The sequence below is a fragment of the Lycium ferocissimum genome, chromosome 4, assembly GCF_029784015.1.
Source record: "Lycium ferocissimum isolate CSIRO_LF1 chromosome 4, AGI_CSIRO_Lferr_CH_V1, whole genome shotgun sequence".
NCBI classification, from domain to species: domain Eukaryota; kingdom Viridiplantae; phylum Streptophyta; class Magnoliopsida; order Solanales; family Solanaceae; genus Lycium; species Lycium ferocissimum.
In genome coordinates, this window is record NC_081345.1 from 21,930,695 (window position 1) to 21,940,511 (window position 9,817).

At 37.8% G+C, this 9,817-nt stretch overlaps 1 protein-coding gene and 1 pseudogene across 4 annotated transcripts; both read right to left on the minus strand.

Moving 5' to 3' along the window:
• Window positions 1-7,730, minus strand: LOC132051832 (F-box/LRR-repeat protein 4-like). Of its 4 annotated transcripts, XM_059443069.1 has the most exons (6): window positions 7,410-7,727; window positions 7,229-7,334; window positions 6,741-6,834; window positions 1,571-1,647; window positions 898-1,048; window positions 1-542 (listed from the first exon to the last, which is right to left on the minus strand). In XM_059443069.1, the coding sequence occupies exons 1-6, from the start codon at window positions 7,534-7,536 to the stop codon at window positions 246-248; spliced, it is 852 nt and encodes a 283-aa protein (XP_059299052.1). In that variant the 5' UTR covers window positions 7,537-7,727; the 3' UTR covers window positions 1-245. The 4 variants fall into 4 exon arrangements, with proteins under 4 accessions (XP_059299052.1, XP_059299051.1, XP_059299053.1 ...); XM_059443068.1 differs by having other exon boundaries at window positions 7,229-7,730; XM_059443070.1 differs by lacking the exon at window positions 7,410-7,727 and having other exon boundaries at window positions 7,209-7,252.
• Window positions 3,066-6,722, minus strand: LOC132051833 (transcriptional corepressor SEUSS-like; annotated as a pseudogene).
• Window positions 7,731-9,817: the final 2,087 nt, after the last annotated feature.

The window sequence follows — 9,817 nt, forward strand, 5'->3', positions numbered from 1 at the left end:
AACAAGTAATTAACCTTCTACAATAAAGTCAACCTACTAGCACATTCCTGTGAGATTTAGACAAATAAACAAATGAAAAAACATAGCAGATAAAGAAAAGTGCAAGACAAGCTCTCACGACGCTAGGCCTTCTCTATGCTGGGGCGATTTACAGCTTAAACTGGGTAACAGAACGATAATCTGCTGTAACCTTGCTGCTTTTGATTGGAGCTGCATGGAATATATCACGAAAGCGTTACAGAGATCTAAAGATCAACACAGAGATAGGAGATGATGGATCCTGCTCTCCTTTTGGTCCTTGAACTCACTTTCCACTTCTCTACAAGAACTTTCTTTATATTTTTGCAGCTCGTTATCACCGTGGCTACTCCAGAAGCAGTAATACCAGGGCAATAGACCATGTGACAGGTTTCCAACAAGGTACAATTGTTAACAAGATACCTTAAACCTACATTTGTTATTTGACGACAGTGCGACAGCACAATATCCCTCAGCAACAAGCATCCTTCACCTAGCTCCATCATGGCCATATCGCCCAAATCCTGTCGAAATTTGATGTTAGTATTGAGTGCTGAATGAAGATTAAAACACAATTCTTTGCTCCTTCAAACATCTTGTATACGGAAGCAATATGTGTGCGTGTGTGCGCGTGTTACATATGGGACTTATTAAGAGGGGTTCCTAATCCACTTATTAACTGGTGATATTCACAAGGAAGCAAACATTTTAAGCTATACCTATTAAGTGGTTTGAATATAGCTTAAGTTGTTACCTAATCACCTTAAATCAACATACATAATTGCCTACTAAACTTGGTATGTTAAGCATACTCATACAGTCTTTGCATCATATGCAATGTTTACCCACTATAAAAGAGCAAAGTATAAGTGGACACACCTGGAGTACACTCACATCCAAGTAACTGAGTTCAGGGCATCCTCTTGCTATGGCAATTATTCCAGCATCTCCAATTTGGTGGCAGCCACTGACATTCAAATGGTGCAAAGAGCAACCTTCACCAATAGCCACAAGTGCTTCATCCCCTATTCTGGTAATTAAATAGAGGCTAAGACTCATTAGAGCCAAATTACCAGTAATGCTTTACGGTAGTTAAGTAGCAAGCTTTGATCAAGAAGCAGTTCAAAGAATACGCTATGCAAAATATAAGCTATGAACAATATGCATAAAGGAGAAGCTGCTAAAGCAAGGAACCACCTAGACACAATTTTTTGTTACATCTCGCAGTGTAGAACATTTTCTATCGGACTCGGGCATAAAGAAGTAGATGAAAATTGTGCCTAGACAATCTTCATCTTCAAATGGACTAGCGACCTTGTGCAGCACCAGAGGCGCCAAAAGTAGCACAAAAGTTCCCATATCCAAAAAGAAACAGAGAAAAGCAAAGATAAATGCTCATCTCAATAGCATTCAAGTATAAATCAAATGGACAATAGAAGTAGTAATGCCAGCAAGGAAGAGGCTGTCTGACAATTTTACTAGCCGAGCCTTGATCATTGAGAAACAAAATAAATATAAGGCGACACTAGTTGAGAAAGAGAAAATTGCGTACCTATCGCAGAATCGAAGGCTAAGGTCTGTAAGAAATTTACAGTTCTCACCAACAGCTATAATTCCCTTATTTCCAACCTATCAAATCAGATGATAAACACAGTATTATCAAATAAAACAGTTGAGTTTTGGGCACAATGTGCAAAGGATACAGAACAAACCAGATTTCACCAACAAAAGAAAATACATCATTTAGGGAAAGTAAGCAGATGCTGAAAGCAAAAAACCGCTTTCCACCAATGTTTGCTACTTCCAACCCAAAAATGCTAACTGTATAAGTCAGCCCCTATTTCCAAATCATACCTTCTCGGTCATCTTCTCCATCTTCCTACTCAGGAATCATGGCCTTGCACCTTGTAATTAATTATCAAGTCACCTTCCACTTTAAATACAGTCTAGTCAGTACTTATCTTGCAACAAGTGTTCTCTTTTTCTTTTTGTCAAGGTAAATAATTTTATCATTGAAGGAAAAACACCTATATAGAATCTCTATACCAAAAGTAGATAACCTACACAAAATTGTAATATCTTTTAGAAAAAAAAAAAAAAAAAAGGTACAGAACCTACACAATAATATGGTTTTCTACAAATGTTATCCAACAGTCAACAAGAGCTTTTTGGCCATCTAAGGATTTTAACAGCGAGAGACAAACAACAAGATAAGGAAGAATACATTCCCAAGAAAAAAGAAAAAAAATCTAGTCAGTTATGATACTGTGATAGATTAGAAAGAAGGACAACGGGGAAAGAATGGGGGATGTTACACTACCCATGGACTACTTAAGTCTCTTGAATGCTATGGTAATATAGCCTAAAGAGAAGCGTAGATAACAGTGATGTGTTCAGTTGATCACAGCAGTCACCCAGTCATAAATATGGAGCTGTTGCAGGTCAATATGGAGCTGTTGCAGGTCAATTATTCCAGATGAAAAAAATGTTATTGAAAATACTATTGAAGGGAGTAAAATAGCAAGGGAAGGATCCCGAGAACTTCAGCTCGCATAGATAAACGAGAATTGAAACCAACAACATACCCAATGTAATCCCACAGGTAGGGTCTGGGGAGGGTAGGTTGAGCGAATTTATTGGATTGGTTTATTAATAGTCTTCGTTCTTTTTGACTCTGCGCCATTGATTCCACTATTATTAGTGAGGAATAATGGAACAATTCCTTTATATTTATAGAGATAGGGGTCAAAGCAAAGGGGAAATCCTTATTTCTTTTTTCTTTCCTCGTGGAGGTAGAGAGGCAGCTTCCCCTTGGCTTCAAGAAAAGCATTTCAAAGCAGTTTGAAAAAGGAAATACGGAAATGAAGAAGACATCGCAAACAAAAAGGAAAGCAGTACATAGCATTCAGAAAAAAGGAACAGTAACAACGGTGAAAATGGCATCTCTAATTTTATGGGAGGAAGGTGTTAGGGTATTTTGGTTGATACGACGGCCAATAGGATTTGAACAAATCTATTCCACAAGCAACTTTTTCCTTTTTCCAGAGAAATCATACACTCCAAAGCGGAAAGAAAGCCTTAGCCGGAGCAGTAGCCAGAGAAGCAAGAGCAGCAAGGCAAAAAGTGGTCTCAGGCATTCCAACTACATGAACTCCAATCTTATCTATGTCACAGGTTTGATGATCGCTAACACACACAAAAGCAATCTCATAACTTTTTTGCAGGCAGAAGGAAAGAGAAAACAAGCGTATAAACCCCTTTTTATAAACCCTTTGAGAGATTACATAAAAACAAGTGTTTTTTTTTTCAGTTTAACGGAAATCCAAGCAGTTGTTAATTTAGTAGAGGTTCACTGACTTCTGCGACTCTTACTATGTTGTTTGTAACCTTTTCACTAGAAAATTGTATATCTTGTGACTACAAGATTACACACGATCGCAGAAGAGTTGCAAGCAATAGTCCAGCCTGTGCCAATACAACAGATCATTGATGGGCTACAGCAGGCTGTGGACAAATTTCGTCCGAGATAAAGCTACTCTCATCATGAGGGGCAAACTCCTCAAATTATCTTTGCAGCACAAGCAGCAGAACAAAGACTAATAATTGTCAACTTGAACCTTTTTAAGGAGATGTTTTCCAGTCAAACTGAAGGTTGTTAAAAACGTTGACTGCTTCCAGACCACTAAGCAGTTGGTTTCCCATATCTTGTTGTTGTTGACTCATACTTCGCTCTCTCGCGATTGTCATGCCCGCTAACCCATTCATGGCTGAATGGTTATTACCCAATGCAGCCCGAAATTCCATCATTGCAGGTTGGCCCAGTCCATTGTTCATACTCCCAAATTCAGCACCAACAACTGTACTATTAGCACTGCTGTCCCATTCCTAACAAGGCAGTTGCTTCCATTGAGAATGGAATTATTACTTGTTGCCAATATTCCATGTAGATTTTTTATATCATTCCCAATAGTGCCACTACCTACCATGCTAACGCCCCCTAGCTGTGAAGATATCATCATTTCATGTATAATCTTTTGTCCAGAACTCTTGAGAGTCATTAGCATCCACATCACTTGAATGGCTGGTTGCTGCATTGAGATTTTTGGGGAATTTGCAGAGTTCATGTGTTGTGTTGATGATAAGCCACTGTGTGAAGCTTGCGGCGGATTGTTGGATGAGGATGCTGTTGGAGATTAGAATGGAGAAGGGTTGGGTTGAGACAGAGGCATTGTACATGAAGAATTTGGTGAAGGCAGCTGGACAGCATTGCCTGAGTATGCACTACTTCCACCATTCACTGGATTTTGTTGCCTGGATTTCATGGAATTTTGGTGCAGCAGTCCAACAATAGTACAACTAGACGAAGTAGCAGGTACTTGGTTGTTGTTTACATTCGACATACCATTGCTCGAAGCTAGTTGCACCACACCAGGCTGGGCAGTGGTCTCATGGTTCAAGTAACTGACTGTTTGCTGTGTCCGTTGCTGATGCTGTTGTTACTGTGGCTGCTAAGACTGATCCTCAGATGATTGAACTGGACCTTGTACCCCAGCTGAAGAGCCATTCTTACGAGGAAACTTAGCCAAGCTCTCTGGAAAAATAAAAGTCGGGCACAATGTGAACTTGTAAGAATAACATGTAAAACATGAAAAAGATGGCAGGCATTTAATCAATACTAGATGAAAATAGAAAAAGTTCATCACTGCAAGTTGAATATCTACTCCAAATTATCAACTTAGCACACACAAAGATGGTCCGCTGAGATACGCATCACAGGTTGAGAGGATAACACTGCGCAAGACAAAAATTGATTAACGATAAAACTCAATGACCCCCACAAATTACATTTATTTTGTTAGCTTACCACTTGAACTTCATGAATGTTAGGGAAACACTTGCCACTTATCCTGTCTTCTGGGATTTAAATGTCACAGCAAACTCCAAGCCATAGAACACCAAATCCTCATTATCAAAAAAGATAAAACACCAAATCCAGAATGGAACAAGGAAGTGAGATATTTCGGGGCAAAAGAGGGAATTTATCATAAATTCAGGAGAAAACTGCGGTACTGGAACAATGAGCACCAGCCCGAAAATTAACTATACATTATGTCCAATATGAAAAGTGAGACTTAGTTTGCAAAAGTTGGACTGTCCTACTCTTTAGTCCCCCACATTCATGCGTACTGCGAGGCTCAAGTTATCACATGACACTACGACAGCTATAGTACCAGCAAAGTTGACAAGATATGCAACGGAATCTGCTTTGTCGCACAATTGCAACGGGTTCTCTACTCAGATATGATAGTTTCTATTTTTCATCCCTATAAGCCGTTTCAAGGTATGAACAAAGTTTACTTCAAATGGCAATCTTCTTTGTTTTTCTCCCCTTATTTTGCTCTCATTTGTTTTCGGGTGACTGAGAAATCCCTTGTTTCAGCTTAGTAACTCAGGATAATGGTCATAATGATCTTTATATAAATGCAATTCTTTACTTATAAACAGAAGATAATGGGCCTAATTCTCTACCCTTCTCCACTTAAATTCCATAACTTGGAGCAACAGAAGCCTACCACACATCTCGCACTGTACCACCTTCCCCATTGAACCAAATCCTTGGGACACCTTTAAAGGACAGTCAGATGCCTCATTGTGAAAAATCAGTCATTCTTATCTATACAACACTAAATCACAGGAAACCAACCCCATCCATCCTCCTATTTTCATGAGTCATTGGTTTGTCACATGATCAGGAAAACTGAAATGTGATGTCAGGAACTAATAGAAAGGTTAAGGAGGTTGAACTTAATTACCCATGGGTCCGGTCCCTGTCTCCCTGCTATAGTCGATCAAATCTTTCATGCTATAAACCACTTCTGGTATCTGCAATCCACCAAGAATACAACATATGCGTAGCTAATCACAAGCCTCTTTTAATCGAATGGAAATTATAAATTAATAATTTATCATCTGACCAAATGTTATCACACAAAAGTAGCTTTGTTTTGGTTTCAAGATTAACGATCATAAAACATTTGGGAAAAAAGAAAACTAAATCAGAAGAGCCTTAAACTAATAAACCTTGAGTTCCCGCTATAACGAACATTTATTAAATGAGGTCAAGTCTGAAAGTAAAACAATAGTTCCCAACAGTAGGAAAAACATTACCCCATGTAGGTACCAATAGAAAAGCTGAACCACTATACATGAGTTAATTATACGCGTTCCTAAAAAAGAATTTCCAAAATCCACTACATTAACAACCATCTCTTTATTTATTTATTTTTTGACAAGGTAAAAGTTTTATTAATAAAAGTACCAAAAAGGTACATAAAAGTACAGAAACAAACATCCCTACAATAAGTTCAAGTCACATAATTCCCAAGTGAATCCAAGAAATCCATCTCAACCTACTGGCTGTTAGAAGAACTGAAATTTGTATCAGTTTTCAAGTATGCTAGGAATACAACGGGGGCGAGATATCGAAAGAAAGGAACTGAAGACAGGTCGACAGAACTAATTAACTTTTAAATCAGACATAAAAAGAGAAACGCATAAGCTGGCTTAAAAACTATTACAGTAGCGACAATTTCTAACAATCACATTTAGTGATGTCAATGGATGCACGAGGACTATTTCCACTCCTGAAACGGAAACCTGCGTAAAGGGATAGAGAAGAAGGGTAAAAAGAGGAGTTCTCTGTGTCAGGACAAGGTGCATACCTGAAGACATCTCACATATCTCTTTGTATATCCTAAATCATTTGCTAACGTAACTTCCAAAGCTTTTGCTAACTGACGAGCTGAGGCAACAAACCTGAAGCGCAATTGGAAGTCAACAACAACATACCCAATGTAATCCCACAAGTGGGGTCTAGGGAGGGTAGGATGTATGCAGACCTTACCTCTGCCTTTGTGGGAGGGTGGGGGGTAGAGAGGCTGTTTCCGATAGACCCTCGGCTCAAAAGAAACGTAGTCAATGCAGGATTGCAGAGAAGCAGAATATCAAGATACCAAACAAATGGAGCAACACACAGTAATACACACATAAGGATAATGAAGCGCAATTAGAAGTCAAAATTATTAAATAACTCACACATCTAGATAAAGGAACACATGATGATAGAAGATACACAATCTTAATGGAATTTCCATGAATCTCTAAACATAACTTTACAAGTCTATGCTTACATGTAGCACTTGTGACTTACAAAGGGCATGCTGCATGCATATCTTTACCTTCCTTCCCCCACCGCCTACAACGACAAACATGTCCTGAGATTAATGTAATTCCCGTATGGCAAAGAATGCTTTCTTCTGTGTGGGAGAAAAATCTTTCGAAATTAGAGATAATTGGTATGATATCAGCAAATTGCATAGCTGATATCTTACCAATGGAAGGAGCCATTGAAGAGCAGAACGTGATAACAATCGATAAAAAAGCTCGCTGAAATCCAGAGTTGAGTATTTGCAAAGGTATCTGTCTGGTCGGGTATTTTGGTAATGCAAAATCAATCATTCCCAATAGGAGTGAGGCTGACAGAACTTGGAAGATTCCGGCAGGGGTTAAAATTAAAGAGCTAAATGGCGTCCTCTTTTTATTCGAATTCCCGTCGAGGAAGGAATTAAAATGGGTAGCTGGTCACTTAATAACTGCAAATTATACTTGGAATGGTGGTCGACGGTGAGTCTGTCATCAGAAAAACTGGTGCCCGGTAACAAATTTGAAGAAGATTGTGGGCGAGCAATCATTTAACATTTTTTTGCGCCGATTGCCCTTCTTGTGGGGTGGTCTTTAAATTTTGTCCCTCATGGTTTTAAGTTTTGTCCTTGGACCAATACCCACTTACACATAAAATAAATAAAAAAATTCACAATATGGGGCTGGGAAACTAAAATTATGTTGAATAGGATATAACTAAAAGTACATATAAATGAAAATTTTTCTTAAAGATAATTTAGTTATGCTTATATGGGGTAAACTTTTAGTTAAGGATAACCAAAAGTATGTATCATAAAGGTGAACTTCCTTATGGTATAGACTTTGCCTTATAAGATACAAATTTTTAATTATGCCTTAAGGAAAAGTTCCGCCTTTATAAGGCTCACTTTTAGTATATCTTATAGGGCACACTTTTAGTTAAGGCATAACTAAAAGCATGCCCCATAAGACGGAACTTTTCCTTAAGGCATAACTAAAGTTTGCCTTGAAAAGTAAAAAAAAAAAAATATATGCCTCAAGGTAAAGTCTGCCCCCCTCCGGCAGACTTTTAGTTAAACATAACTAAAAGTTTGCCGGAGGGAGCAGAGCGAAATTCAAATTCTACCTTGCGAATTTTTTTAAAATTTTTAATTGAGCGAGGGTTCGAATCCGGAACCCATGAATTTTAGGTGAACGACAAAAATTAAAGACCACCAGTTTGAGGGCCAAAAGTTAAAGACCATCCCAAAAGAAGGACAATTCTGCGAATTGCCCATCATTTAAGGGTTAACTATCAGAAGCCCAAAATAATCACGCAAGTTTATAGGCCCACGAATAAGCCCAATCCAGATAAAGTAGTGAAAATGAAGAAGTTGCACGGTTTGACCTTCAAATGGACTGGGCTTTAATTTTTGGCCAATTCGCACGAATGTTCCTATCTTGGGATGTTCTTTAATTTTTGACCCTCAAATAGCTGATGTTTAATTTTTGGCCTTCAGTACTTTAAAAGTAACAAAAAAGTGGTCGAAAATACCCCTGACATCGAAAAAATAAAAAATAAAAATTCGACCTACCCTTATCTATGACCTAATTTCGCAATAGAAACTTTGCCTTTTGGGACAAAGTTACATAGAAACTTGCCTTTTGAAGCATATAGTTATGAAATTTTATTTTTAACTTCATTTCTACGGAACTTATGCGGGACAAGTTACAAAGTTTCTATAAACTTATGTAGCGAATTGGTTACTACACAACTTGGGATAATTTAATTTTACATAACTTTTTCAAAGTTTCTATGTAACGACTTGCACGAAAAACTTTGCCTAGCGAATTTTACAACCTTTAGGATCTAACCTAGAATCTCGATTTCAAGTCCATAATTTGACCCCATAAATTTTCATTAAATGAGAAGCAGTGGAAATAAAATTAAAGACTAGCGATTTGAGGGACAAAAATTAAAGACTAGTCCGCATGAAGTACAATCCGAGCAAAAACAAAAAATTCCCTTTAAATGGGCTGATCTTTAATTTTTGCCCTGCAAAATCAAACTTGTGCCTAACAGCGCATACGTTTTTTAAAGGTGCGGCCTTGTTGAATATTATTATGTGAAAATATAAAATTATCTTATCGTGAAAATATTGTTTGTCTTGAGAGGCAAAAATTAAAGACCAAGGAGGGGAAGTGCAAATGACCAGATGAAAATAGGGAAGACGGATCAAGAAAACTCTATCAATGAAAATAATTCGACCGGGCCAGAAATAAATTTAGTCCCTTACATCCATATGGAGGCCCGGCCTTTATATATTCTTATAAAGTCATTATGCCTCTCCAAAAGGTTTCCCAACTAAAGCCCTTGTTTTTTTTTTTTTTTAATAACTGCTCTAAATTTTCTTACGGAAAAGGGTCAAATGTATCTTTCTTAGTTATACTTTGTATCAAATATACTTCTTATACTTTGGGACAAATTTGTCCTTAATTTTGACGGAGGACACGTGGTAAGCTCAGAATCAAATGACACACTCCACTTTTAAATACCCGTCCTTTAGAAACCAAACTAAAATACCAATCCATTTAATTTATAACACACAATACACCAATT